Raw genomic sequence first — 14,652 nt, 5'->3', positions numbered from 1 at the left:
GGAGAAGCATAAGGTAAATAGATCCCAAGATGTTGCAGAAATACATTAGGATTTGCACCAAGGCAATGTTGGTAAATTTTTCTTGGAAGGTTAAGCTGGGGCATGTGCCTTTATGGAAGGAAAAGAGTGTTTTGGATATGGGACTTGGATACGTGTTGGTGGTCAGGGCATGTATGTTTGCCTCTGTGCAACAGAGACACTAGTACACCTTTGAATCATTTATAGATTCCTTTTTCTTTTCCTTTTTGTAAAGGAAAGAGGTTTTTAAAAATAAATATAAAGCTTTGTTTATGAAAACATTATTAAAACTGATTTTGCTTTTTCAGAAAAAAAAATGTAGATTTTATGGACAAATTGCATTTTAAGGCATTCCTGTATTCACTTTATTTGGTTTGAACTGCTGCTTCTCCTTTGTACTTAGGAAAAACCGTGTCAGTACCCAATGCTCTTTCTTCCCTTTGTACAACAAAATGCTTATAATGTTTCCCCTGCTGCTTATCTGGGGTTATTTATCTTCAAATGCCCCTCACTGGGATGAAAAACCTTGTGTCTGGTTCTGAATATAGATGATTATCTTACAACCATGCCTGTCAGTCCCTATGTGTTCTTTATATCATATATAGATATGCTTATCTTCTTTTCCAGAGAACCCAAAACACTTTGCCACAAGAAGGCATGAAGAACAGAGAGATTAGGTATTGTCCTGACTTCCATAGAATTGGTAAAAAAAAAAAATTAAACTAGAGCTGTTATCATTTGACTCTCAATTTTGTATCATGAGCACTGATTTAGACAGCAAGATTAAGTAAGATTAGATAAAGTAGTTTATGTGTTAAAGTTTTTTATTTTGTAGATAAAAAACTTCTTTATTTTTTTTAAATATACCTTTACAGCTGCCAAAAGGGTGTGTTTTTGATCTGAGGTGAACGTACTTAAATTGTTATTCTAAGTAAAATAACAGGTGGTCCCTACAGTTTAAAGCTATCAACCCTACTAACGCCCAACATAACAATAATACATCAAAAAATAAAAATAAATACATGATCACTCCAACACAAATTTACTTCTCAGTGTCAAGATGATGTAATCTTTTAAAGACCTAGTTCTATTATTTCTGTTTTAACACCTAGAATAGCTACAGCTACACTTTAACCACATTAGTTGTTAACTAACCAAAGCAATAACACATCTATAACTTTAAATAGGTTGCTACTAGAAACAGACATCATTAGACATACCACTTTACGAAATAAAACAACTATAAATTTTTTGTTATTAACACATAGTCATTAGAGCATCACTAGATGGTTTAGGTCATTGTTGAAGACTAGATTGCTAATTTTGTTAGTGATTGTAATTATTGGCTTGTGTCTTCCCTACCTACTTATATTTTTACAAAGAGCCCTACAAAAATTCTTAACAACTGTGTTTGTAGTTCAAATACAAAAAGGGAGAAGTATGGATAGGCTTAGTAGCTGGTCTACAGGCCACATGACTGAGTTAGCAGAAGAAGAAATTGTTAAATATGAGTTTATCCTGCAAGGAAAAAGCAAGGCCATTAGCATAAAAACGGATAGACACATAAACGATATTTACAGTTAGAGGATACATGCCTTAGTGAGCAGCGTACGTGCCTGAATAATAATTTGTTATAAATTCTTACCAATTAATTACTGACATTAATTGCTTTATACCAATAAAATACAATAAGCTATTGCTTTATCCCATGAATATAATAAATTGTTTTGATGTAACCAATGACTTAAGATCATGCTTTGTAAAGAGTATAAAACTTGAGAACAACCTGTAATAAAGAAAAAGCCATTGTTGTCTCTACACAAGTGTGTGTGTATATCATGTGTCCGTCTCAACAATGACATTGCTATTCCTTTATTTTCTGATAACTATATTTTGTGGTTTAAAAGCTGGTTCTACCATACATATCTGTCTGTGATCAAGGCCTGTTTTTCATACCACAGGTTGATTTTATTTTACATTGCTGAATGAAGAGGTTACATAAAGAGCTTGATAATATAGAGGCATTTCCCATGGATTTTTATCCACCAGTGTGCTTGTGATTAGAGTGATACATTTTGAGAGTAAGTAGAAAATAGAAATATTCCATTGTAGGAATTAATGTGTTTTCATTTTTTAACTGTTTTGTGAAAATTATTAGTGTGAATGTTATTCTGAAGGGTATTATATCTATGTATACTCTGTAGCTGCATGCCTGACACTGGTTCTCAGCAAGAGGAGAAGGTCACAGGTCTCTACTAGATCTCATAGCTACTCATCTAAAGAAACTGTAAGTAGAGCACCCTGTCTACATCCTGTACATGTGGTGTCATTGGAGCAGGCAGTGTTACCTGCTCAGGTCCCCTCAGCTTTGGTGTGAGCTTTGCAGTTTCAATTGCTTTAAACTGACCACCAGCTAAACCCACAGTACCCTGTTTTCCACGGCTCCAAAACAGTATTGGGAGGCAGAGCAGGAGAGCACTTCCTGTGGGATTTCAGTGGAGTTATCGGCTTCTTCTGATAGTCTCTGTCTGCTAGTGTGTGATACAAGGAAACAGATGAGGAGACTAGAAATATCACAAACTCTAGCATACAGTTGTGATCTGAATACTGTGTCTGTGGCATGGCAAACATCTGAAACTCCTTTGGGCCTGAGGAGCAGTAAGCAAAATAAAAAGCAACCAACTTTATTGAAGTTATAATTTTTTTTTCTCCTGCTTTGTGAGAAACACCTCTTGACAACTGGAAAACAGTGCTAAACTGTGACTGACAATCTATTTTCTGTCCAAAGTCAAGTGACTTGTGGAAAATACAGACATTCTTGAGGGGAAAGGACCATTATCACTTCAGAGAGAGGCCACTGATAAGAAACTCTGTCACAAGAACATGATTAAGGAGGGGAATGAGTTGCTCAAGAGATAAAGCAAGAGCAAGCAGATAGAATTTGCAAAGAGATGAATACACCACTTCTGCTTTTCGTGCTGTTTTTTTCCCATGTCCTCTTTGTTGCAGTTCCTCATAGCCAGTCATGTTGTTAGCTGTCAGTTTGAGGGTCCAGCCAGACAGGTCATTTGCAAGTCGGCAACACAGGTGTAGTGATTGCAACATCATGGTCACTCTGAATGTGCTCATGTGGAGAGCAGGAGAAGCTGTATTTCTCCAGAAAAATATTTACCTACAGAGAAAAAATGGTGGAGTGGGAGGAGTGGGGACAGCTGAAGCAGCCTGAAGTTAAAGCTAAGATCATAATTTTCCCTGTAAACATTAGCTGTTTTTTTTTTCCCTTCCAGAAATACAAAAAAAAATTTCCCCTGACTTAAATTTGGCAAAGCTCAGGGGGAAGAAGGCACTTGTGGACACCTTTCTAACCTAGTCATTCAGGCATCTATCAAAAGGCAGATTTTCTCTTTGTGACTGAGAGCAGGAGCTTCAATTTGAATCTCTCCTCATGCAGAACACCCTGAATACTGTAATGTTAGACACTTTCATAGTAACTATAGAAAGCACATCCCCATCCACCCAGCCATATTCCAATGCTAATGATGCTAAGCTCCCTGTGATCCCCTCCTTAAGGAAAGAAAAGCTTTCAGCTGTTTTTGCTCTTCTGCTGCTTTTTTTTTTTTTTTTTTTGCTTTTTTTTTTCCCAAAAAAGCAGGGTGTCTGCACCATTTTTATATTCAAGCACAAAGGCAGTATGTGTGCTCCAGCAGTATGCACAAAGGCATACTCAAAGGCAGTATGTGTGCAGGTAAAGCCAGAGCCATGATGTGAACTTGAGCAGGGGCTGCATGCACACCAGCTGCTGAGTTGAGTCTCGGCTGCACAACATGGGATGACCAGCTGCAGCCTCTGATGCTCATGGGACTGCTGCCTTGCTGTCTTGCCATGTAGAATTCCACCACACCTCACCCATTTTTTTGTCTGGCACTGTAGGCTGCCTGCTGCTTTCACAACTCACATTTCTTTTAGTAAAAAAAGGGCTTTAAAACACTATAAGTTGAAATAAAATGTCTCCTCTTTTCTTATTTTGTTTTGTTTGGGAGGTATCAGTGAACTAAAAAAACCAGCTCTTGCTTTGGCATTGCTGACCTGTAGCACCCTTGTTCCCCACACACAGGGTCTCTGTAAGACTGTGACTTTGAGAAGTATGAAATTTGGATTGTTAAAATATGACACAGCTGGGTTTCTGTCATGGTTGGACACTGGCGTAATGCTAGCGTCTTCATGAAAATGCACTTTTTTTAAATAAATGCTGTGAGATGTTATCAGGAACAGAGCAGAGCAGGCCCAAGCTTAATAACAAAGGGAAAAAAAACTTTATTAAACTACTACTAATACAGAAAACACATAAACTAAATTTAGGATGAAGACTTTTTAAAACACCCCTCCTCCTCCTAATTTCTAAAAATACTCAGCTATGAAATATTACCTGGGATTCTTGATCAAATTACTACTCTTCAGGTAATCTATACTCAAACTATTAAGGGAGAGAGAAGTCTCTCTTGCACCACAGACTCCCCAGGAAACACAGCTGCTACCTTGTGTTTCTTTGTCACACATGGCAACCGCCTGGAAAAAAAAATTTGCTAGTGTGACACTTTTTATTCTATGTCACAGTGTTCTCACTACTGTGTATGGACAGACTGTTTATAGGGCTCTTTTAAGGATGCTTTGCTACGGACCTAAAGATACAACAGTTCAGCTTCTCATCCTGGGACTACAGTCTTCTTCATTTTCTTCTGGGGCCGAGGGGTCTAAAAACAGGACTTATCTTCTTCTTGAAGACAGAGGGTATTACTATTTTTTCTTTAGCTTTCTTTGTTTCTCGCTATTCTTGTGCTGTTTGAAGCTGAAACAGGTCTCCCTGGGTCACCACTGCATCCCCCTAAAATGCAGTTTTTATTGCAGGAGATTTTGGTTCAGTCTATGGCTAACAAGAAAAGTCTAGCTAAAAGCTACTTCATCATCTCTTCCCACTTAAATATTTCTTCTTCTAACATCTCAGGTCCCGGACTATCTCTCTTCTACTACAAATTAAGGAGGAGTAATACTTTTAAAAAGCCCTCATTTCCTGGAAAGGGTTAAAAGTTCAGACTCCTTGGACGGCTGATATCTCGGTCCGGTGTTCCGTCTCCCACGCTGGACATCCCCTCCCCCTTCTCCTTCTCCTTTGCCGGCAAATTTCCAGGTGCCGCCAAGCTCTCTGTCTCTTTCCCTCTTGCGGGGGGAGGGCAAAGGCATCTCTACTTCTCTCCACCCTTCCGTCCACAGGAGCTGGCTCGGTTCTAGACCCTCAGCTCCTCGGCCTACCTAGACAAGGTCGCGTGGCTTCCCCTCCCCCACCCAGCCTAAGGCTGGGCAGGGGAGAGTCTGCACTCTCTGATGACCGGAACTAAAAGAAAGAGTTCTCCTGGGAGTTCTTGCTTTTAACCCCCTGTGTTCTCAGAAGCGAGTCTATACTTTCAGTGGTCACTCCAGGTACCAATATCTAAACCTAAACACTAATTAGTTTGACCCAACTTCCTGTAAAAAAATTCACTTCCGTGTCAAACCATGGCAGTTTCACAGCCTCATAATTTTCCACAGATGATAAATGGTTGTTAGTATTTATATATCTAAGGACTTGTACTGGCTTTTGAATTTTTTGACAAGAACAATGGTAATTTTGTAACAAAACCACTCCTTTTCCTATTGAGAAACAGAATTTTACAAAAGCGTTGCTGAAACATACATAAATAGTCATTTTTTCAGGTACAAACAATGAAAGTCCAATGATTTAAAACCACCTATTTTTTTCACAGTTTCCCCATGTAAGGGAAGAGCTGGAGAAATAGGAAGGTATTCTTTTATAATCTCATAGTACTGCCTCTGAGCATTAACTTCACATCCAAAGACAGGCCCTCTGCCTGGTCTGTTCCATTGGGATTTTAAGGGATGTTCTCTAAGGCATTTAGGTGCTAGCTGTTCTTCTGGGGGTAGGTGAACACCAATAAACATCTGGGTAACTACACACTTACAAACTAGGTTTCTTGATGACAGAGGTGTCTGGAGATGTTTTGGGTCGACAGGAGAGTCAAGGGCAATAGCTCTTCTTATTTACTGTGTGTAACTTTTACAGAACTGAAAACAAAATAATGAGTACAGCTACTGCACCCCACAGAAAACTGAAGGCCTAGAAAGCTCTGGCATTACAAGTGAAGAATGACTTTTTATTTACTCTCCAGCAGGAAAGGTTTAAAGAGCAGCACAAAGTGTGTAAGCCAATGCACATCCATAAAAAGAGCAATGCCCTTTATCTCCAATAGGGTGGATAATGCCTAAGCCATAGAAATGTTTATTTCTTGGTTATTAGCCCTCCAGTGTCCCTTTGATACATATATATACATGTAGAGGGGTTTAACGGTGGTTACAATCACAGATCTGTGTCCTACTCTAGCTCTGCATGCAGTATTTATACAGCTTCCATTGCCATGTGTTTGATTACACAGTATTACAGTATATTTTTCATTGCAGCATCTCTATATGATGTAGAAGTTCACTTAATAAAGTCCTTTTGCTAGAGGGAGATTTACAAGTCACCTTTAAAAGATGTGAACTGGATGGGTACTGTTAAAGCACATGGTAGAAGGAGGAATTTGTGAGTATAGTGCCAGCAGAACATTCACTATAGAGCTGTTCCACAGGTCTTCAGCTTTCACCTCCCTAGGGTGAGTGTTATGCCCTCTCTGTCTCTGTTTCTCCTCTGTGCACTATGGGTGGTAATGACTGTTCTTCCACTGAGACCTTGGCAAGGGCAAGGCATTCTCTTCTATGCAGTTTTTTCACAGAGTAAATACCAGCTTGGGGATGCTAGCATCATCTTTATTTTTTTGGTACTTGGGGTCTGGCAACAATAAGCAGCTGATGAGCCCACTGGCTGCAGTGGACGAACCCTAAAAGGGGAAGCAGGCTTGAGGTAGGGTATATGGTACAAAACTGTCAAAAACAGCACTGCAGACCTTCTTGCTTAGGATATGCAGGCTCGTTACATAAATACATGTTATGTCATTTAGAAACAGAGAGAATACTGAATTTTCTGTATCCAGAAAAGACAACATTTTTTAGGAAAAGCCCACTTGTAGCTACAAGCTATCTTGGGCAGACATTAATACTTCTGAAACAATTCTTCTAAGACAGACCCTTGATCAGGCCCCTTAGCCAGAAAGTATTTTTTTCCTTTCAGAGGCACTGTCCCAGTGAAAGCTGAGGTCCAAAAAATGCATGCCTGCAGTCTTATAGGGAAGCCTTATATTTTCTTCACATGGTACAAATGCTTGGAAAAACTAGTGTAGGCAAGTAGAGTCAGATCACCTGCACCAGCTTTGCTGCAAAGTACTCTACTGTTAGAGGGTGAGTTCTTCCACATAACCCTCACACCTCATGCGTGCTCTTCCCTCCCCCTGAATCTGCTCCCCTGAACAGGCAAAATTTTGTGGTTTGGTCTTGCAGCAGCAGTTCTCCAACAAACATGTTACAAGCAGTTTTGAAGCCATATTGAGTGGAATAGTGGAATTCCCATTCTTCCTTAGGGTGCCATTACTTTTATCCCAGCACCATGAATTATTTCATAAACTTAAAATCCCTGTATTTTAGATGTCTATTCTGCCATCCCCCCGCCCCCCCCCCTTTTTTTTTTTTAATATTATTGTGATAAATGTGTTTTAATTTAGTTCAGGAAATATCACTGGGTGAGCAAATCAAGATAATCCAAAGAATGACATAGTACTTAATCCTGTTTCACCTAAAGCCATCAGGAGAGGAGTAGGCTTTGTCTTCTTCAACCTGCTGCTAATCTTTCTACAGTATCAAGATTGAGAGCACATTGTATCTTCATCAGTTCATCCAGCGTCACAGAGGAGCTGTTAACTCTTTTTAAGTAATCTGAAAACAAAATGCAGTATGGGTTTAGTGTTTTGGGGCCTTCTTGTTTAATTTCCTTAGAACCAGCCCACATTCAGTAGTATCTGGCAACAGAACTGGTCGTTTCTGGAAATCCCACTCATGTGATTCCCTTTGCTGACTGTGGCTTTGCTCTCCTGCTCTGTGGCTGAATGTCACACCATCCTGTTGATGATGAGAAAGGTATGAGTTCAGTGAGGCAGCAGTGCAGATGGAGCCAGAGCGCTGTCACCAGCCAGGCCCAGCTCTGCTGCAGCCGTGTGCCACAGGCCCACAGCTGGGGAGCCTGAGCTCTGCTGCACAAAGGGGCCTTTCTTTCTCTCAGGGCCAGCAGCGCCCAGGGCCAGCACGCCTTCGAAAGTAAAACAGTCCTGGGCAAGGAAAGAAAGCCGAAAGCAGGGAGACGTGCTCCAGGGGACCTTGGCTGGCACCTCTCAGTCAGTAAGCAACCTGCCACCCTACCCTCACCTGTGAGTGAGAATTCACAGCCACAAAACCACAGGGAGCCAGCTCGTGCCCCATCGGGTGTTTTCAGTGTCAGAGCAGGGCCTGAAGAGGCCCCGATTCCAGCTGCAGAGCACCTCCGGGCCAGGAACTCCACCTTTAAAACTAAATTCGCTCACATCTTGCTGCTTCTTGTAGGGATCATCTCTAGGGTGCGTTACAGTTGCCTGACTCTGCTGCCACGTGTGTAGGTGAGCCAGGGTGATCCCCATCTCCTGGCTCATCCCTGCCTGAATATTCCTATGGCTTGTCTTCTGCTCTGGTTCTTCCTGAAGCACCTTTCCCTTGTGATCTCCAGGAACAAAATGAGGTGTGTTGAGTGCTCACATCTGCTGTTCTGCAGACCCAGGGTGAGGTGTTCAGGGTCTGACAGCAGAATGGGAGTTCGGTGCTGTTGGCTCACGGTGCTTGGGTTAGGGAAACCAAAGTAATACCTGCAGAAAAAAATTACAGTCCGAAGACTTGTAAACATAAATTGTTTCCTAAATTTGATGATGGACTAAAAAGATGGAGAGTCTGTTTTTTAGTTGTATTTTGCATTGGTTTGGAAAAAGATGCTGAAAAGAAAGACAGAAAACTGTAAACTTTTGAAACATGCTGTATTTTAAAATGTCTAAACACTTCTGAGGCAGCAATTCATTGAGTGCTTTAGAAAGGTTAATACTATAATCTGGAAATGCCTTGGAGAGATTGAGCAAATTCCATTTTATAACACTTATGCTTAGTTGATGAACATGATCGGTCCTCATTTATGGGAGATCGTATAGACCAGGAGAACCAGGAATACACTGCTGCAGTGGTAGATTTCCTTTGTCCTGAAGGTATTCAGGTGAATAGAATGAACGGAGCAGGCTCCAGCTGCATCAAGGCTCTTGACTCTGATAGAAATGGAGATGTTAAATGAAAGAGAACAACAAACCAATTACGTGTTTTACAAGGACAGAAATTGGTTAGATTCCTTAAATCCTATTATTTCCAATCAATAGAGAAAAGTATCTTTTTTTGTCTCTGGTAGATGAGGTTGGATCAGATCTCTGTGAGGCTATTCCTGCTTAATTGCTCTCTAGTTCAGATCTGCACAGGTCTTGAACAGTGCAGAGAGGAGTAAATGCAAATAGCTCCGTATTGCTCTGGATGCACCACCATGCAGGAGGTACCAGCCAGCCCATTTCTGCAAGGATTTATGTTGTTCCTGCTGATGCAGAGGCAGCTTGCTGGACCACTGGAGATATGACATTGAAGAAGTTCATTAGGTACGCAGGTCATGTTTTCAACTTAAAAGAAGAAATACTATTAAAAACAAAACCCACCAAAAAAAAAAAAAAAAAAAAAAAAAAAAAAAAAAATTCTGCTTTCTTCAGTTCCAGTTAAATCAGGCAAAATAAAATCCTGGATATATCCTGCCCCCATCTCAATTCCTGAAAACATTTTTTCTATAAAGAGGTAGTAAGCAGTGCTTTACAGTTAATTTCTATGGTAGACATCATGTGCCTTATAGCCACAGAAAGGAAATTTGAAAACCCTTGGGGAGAAGGTGGCACTTAAAAAGAATTCCAGATAAAAAGAAGCAAAAAGGTCATAGAAGGTCATAGTAAGCAAAAAGCTGCAGAAATGCACCAAGAGTGTGAATTCCAAATTTAACTGCTACTGAAAATAGCAGAATATTTACCTATTACAAAATAAGTGTAAAATAGTGTCAGAAGCCATTTCAGAAGAATACTTATCTATTACAAATAAAGTGCAAAATAGCATCAGAAGCAATTTCCAGTGTCCTGCTGAAGTCCAGATCAAATCTCTGGGATCATTTCCACAACCACCTGAAGGAACCAGTAGTTCTTATCATAGTAGTAGTGCTAGTAGCTTCCACAATAGTTTTGAAAAATGGATGAAACTTTTAGTCTAAAAAATATTTATTCAGAAGTCATTGCTAGAGTTATCCTAAAGCAAAGTTGTCCTTTACCTTAAAATTATTTCTAAAGAAAGAAATTTGCCAAGGAGGTCTGTGAAGCTCACGCACTACTGAACATTAAAATAAAGCCATTCCTTACTGACTTCAAAGGACTAGTGCAATAAAAATACCAAATTTTATCCTTAAGGAAGATTTTAGAAAACTGTAGTGAGAATTGGGATGTCCTGTTAGAAGATTGTGTCCTAGGGTAAATTGCTTTTCAGGTCCTTACTGAACCTCAGGTGCTACTTCTGGATTGTGCTGTTTATTCAGGACTGGAGTATTTTGACCAGCAGTGAAATCAAAAGAGTTAATATCTTTCTATGGTAATTATCCACTTCTTAGAAGTCTGGTAGTGGAAATACCAAAGGGAGGCATTCACAAAGCAAAATAATTATTTGAAAAGTACTGAAAGAGGCAGGATTTTAAAAATGTTTACCTGATTAAGCCACTTCACAGTCAGGTTTCCTTCCTCTATAATATTGTGGATAAACTGTGTAATTCTGTCAATAAAATTTATAGGTCTACTCCAAGAAAGAGAAATAAGGTTTATTGCACAAATGTAATAGTGAGAGGAACATCTGGAAGAGCTTTGATCCTCTGGAAATCATCTTTTACATTTTCTTATACAACATGAGACAGTTTGTAATGTCCAAACCTGTGCTAAATGTGATTTCACTAGTGTTCCACATACCTGTGAAGACTTCAAAAATACTGAACATAAAAACCCCTTGAGAATGTTTGTCATTAACAGGAATAAATATTCCAGCTGTGTTTCAACCTCATGATGAACTAATCCAAGCAGAAAGGAAGAAAGTCTACAGGTGGAATATCAGTTGGTCTAGTTCTATGGCTACTACTCTTTTCAGATAAATTTATAAGAAATATTTACCAAATATTTTAAACCAAAAATAATTCTAATTCTCCAGGCAAATGGCAATAGTGAATTACTGTTTCTTTTAGGATCAGCTTTGTAATTTACCTACATTTTTTGTTAAACCTATTCTTGCTTAGAGTGGAAAGGTTTAATCATAAGGAAATAAATGCAGCCCAAACACAAAACTTATTGGTTCCTGGAAGGGTAATAGAAAACATTGTTTTGTATTGTTTCTTACTGAAACTATATATTAATAATTAAAATCTGATATTACAAAGTAGCAGAAATTGTATGTTATTCTCTTAATAGAAATACACAGAACTCATCTAAAAAAGTGTTCATTTAAATAATTTAATTTCTTAGAACAATTCTGTCAGAATAAAAAATTCCCTCTTATGCATTCGATAGTGTTTACTTATAGTCCTATTATTTTTGATTATTTATTACAGAGATATATTAAACTTGCACCAAATCCTATTTCCATTTTTAAATAAAAGATTTACCAAATGAAGACATATGACACCTATCCTTGGAAATAAGCATTTCCAACAAATAAACCAGATTTTCTTTTTCTAGAGTTTAATAGCTGAAGTTAAATTTTTTCAGTGATTCTAAATTAATATTCACCAGATCATGGCTATTTTTTTCCTTATTGTAAGAATGGCAGAGTGGATTTGTTTCTTTCAGTCCCTAGGTTGTTCTTTCATTTCCTTTTAATAATAAATGCAGAAATTAAGAGGATGCAAGTGAAGAGGATACAGTGAAAAACTCTGTGCAGGGCTGAAATGCTTGCAGGTGATGCAGCTCAAATTGAAAAATACCAACAAGGAGATATTAACAAAATAGCAAATCTTGTAACTTCAAACACACAGATAATATCCCAAGAAAAAGTTTCTGTATTTCATATCCAGCTATTTGCTAAATAACTTAATAATAACCAGAACAACAACAACAAAAAAGTTACTTGACTTACACTCTCTGTTGTGATTAATTATAGAAAATACTGGGAAAAATTTGCTCCCTGTCAGTCTAGGGAGCAGCCCCAGTCAAAACCAAGCAGATTCCCAGTCAGCTCTGGCTTATGTACCATAGCTTGAGCTCAGGTTAAAGCTGGGTGCAACAGTGCTTATAAATTTACAATCTGCTGGTCACATAGGAGGTAGTGGCCCCTGCTCCACAGCTAGCCTGCCTTTGCTAGCAGGTTTCCAAACAGCATCCAGCGCAGAATGGTCTATGGGTCAGCAGTTTGCATCTTGCAATTCATCACACTGTATTTTGGACAACTTTTCCTGTCTCCAAACAGTCAAGTGATTCAACCACATGTCTTGTGAGGATCAGGAGAGAAATATGCCCAGGAAAAACAAAAGCCGCTTATGTTCAGGTCAGCCTGCAGCATGTGGCTGCTAACCAGAAAGTAACTCCTTATGCTGTGCTATTAGGAGTACCATTAAAAAATTCATCTTAAACCAGAGTCCTAGTGACAAAGCTCATGCTGCCTCATGTAGAGTATCAAAACTCCCAATAAAAATTGAAGAGCCTATTCCAATTCTCAGAGCTACTCTCCCTATGTTAGATTTAGAAACTAAAATCTACATTCTCTCTTACAAGAATTATATTTAATAGGGAGATTAGGAAAACCTTAAGGTACCCACTGAGTAAAAATATCAGAGTAAAACAAAATAATTCTCCTTTGCAGAAATAATGGAAGTCTAAAACAAAAATATTCACTGATTCAGCTATAATACTCCACATGATTTTTTTTAGTGTTGTTTGTATAAAAAGGCTAACAAATTACCACCTGATAGCTGTCAGCAGACCAAGCATTAGTATAAAGGTGAAGTATCTAATTTACCTTGTGGAGCACCTCTGAAGGCTTTAGTTGTGAAAACAGCTGAAAAATGTCCATGTTTTCGGATTTCATTGAACTGGATGATGGGGGAGATTGAGCAGATGTGCTGTTTAATCTTCCTTTTTTAGTATTACATTGTGTAATATGGGCTAACTCAGCTGGTTCTCTGCTGATTTTTCCAAGTTTCTGGAATGGGGAAGGACACCAAAGTTTGGAGTTTTCTTGTTTTGTTTTGTTCTGATTTTGTTTTATCTCCTCAATTTACTGTTCTCTGTGTGCATCTGGCAAAACATTGGAAGGACAAGATCTTTGAAAAAAATTAATGTCTACTTCAGTCTAAATATAAAGCTTATATATCCTTCATATCTATGTAATGATTCTCTCCAGAGACTTGCAAGGAAACAAAACAAAATAAAACAGAAGTAGCAAGGAGTGGAAGAGACCTTGAGAGGTCTGTAAGACCAACTTCCTGCTCCAAAGCAGGGTCAGAAATGAGATCAGAGGCTCTCTCAAGGTTCTATCCAGCTAAGGTTTGGAAATCTCCAAGGATAGAGGTGGTTTCCCCTCCTTGTGCTGTACGTGTTGGGGAAAAAAGCTTATGCTTACCTCCAGCCTTGCTGGCCTGGCTCAGCTTGCTCCATGCCAGGGCACAGAACTGCCCCTGGCTCCAGTGTAGCCCCTAAGCACGTTGACTGCTCTGTTCCCATTTGGGGTCATCTGCAGGTGACCAGTATTTGCAGTGAGTGATCTTTCTTTTTAAAACTATTTATTGTGACACAATCAAGACTAAGGAATGTCTTCAGAAATGTGAAATGAAAGGGAAAAAAATTAAAAAGAAATCACTGCCTTAAATAAGTAATTCAGAACTAACTGTCTGTTGACAACTGTGGCAGTAGACATCTGAAACTTCGTATGCTTTGGACAGAATCTAGGTAGATATTATTGGAAAAAAAAAAAAACACAACAAAACAAACAAAAAAAAACAAACAAAAAAAAAAACAAAAAAAAAAACAAACAAAAAAAAAACCCAAACCAAACCAAAAAAAAACCAAAAAACCAAAAAACCAAAAAACAAACCAGGAGACCATGCCTCTGACTTATAAATACATGCAAATAATCTAAAGGCAGCTGGGACATGTTGAATTTCTATATACTGCAGAAATGGCCTCAAGAACTTTGTGAAATTCTGGACATTTTCTTCCTTCTCCCACACAAGAAAATCTGCTGCAAGATGGTGTTTCTAGTTTAAATCCATCATTCTTAACAAGCCTTTCTCACAGTCTGAGAGATGTCATGAGAGGAAGTATAAAAGCTACTCAGAACTTCAGGAGGGGAAAAAAGCAGAAACAGACAGGTATGGGCAGAAAGGGATCACTAGAAACCTCATGTCCGGCTTCCTGTACAAGGCTGGGTTACCTTCAGCACCAGGTCAAGTTGATGAGGGCTTTATTCTGCCTGATTTTGAAAGCTCCTCAGGAGGAAAATTCCTCTTTCTTTCTTGGCACTGTGCTCCACTACTTC

The 14,652-nt window shown here is 38.9% G+C and overlaps 1 protein-coding gene across 2 annotated transcripts in view; it reads left to right on the top strand.

Moving 5' to 3' along the window:
• SUSD1 (sushi domain containing 1) overlaps positions 1-2,040 on the top strand; it is a 54,865-nt gene extending 52,825 nt beyond the window's left edge. Inside the window, exons 17-18 of one of the 2 annotated variants that reach the window (XM_053932069.1) lie at positions 646-695; positions 1,980-2,040. In XM_053932069.1, coding sequence (XP_053788044.1) covers positions 646-679 — 34 coding nt within the window. In that variant the 3' untranslated portion in view covers positions 680-695; positions 1,980-2,040. Of the gene's footprint in view, positions 1-645; positions 1,799-1,979 lie in introns of those variants that run through there. The other variant, XM_053932068.1, reaches the window with a different exon arrangement.
• The last annotated feature ends 12,612 nt before the right edge of the window (positions 2,041-14,652 follow it).

The sequence above is a fragment of the Vidua chalybeata genome, chromosome Z (genome assembly GCF_026979565.1).
Source record: "Vidua chalybeata isolate OUT-0048 chromosome Z, bVidCha1 merged haplotype, whole genome shotgun sequence".
Lineage (NCBI taxonomy): Eukaryota > Metazoa > Chordata > Aves > Passeriformes > Viduidae > Vidua > Vidua chalybeata.
The sequence above is the reverse complement of the archived record's forward strand: the minus strand, read 5'-3'. Positions and strand labels throughout refer to the sequence as shown.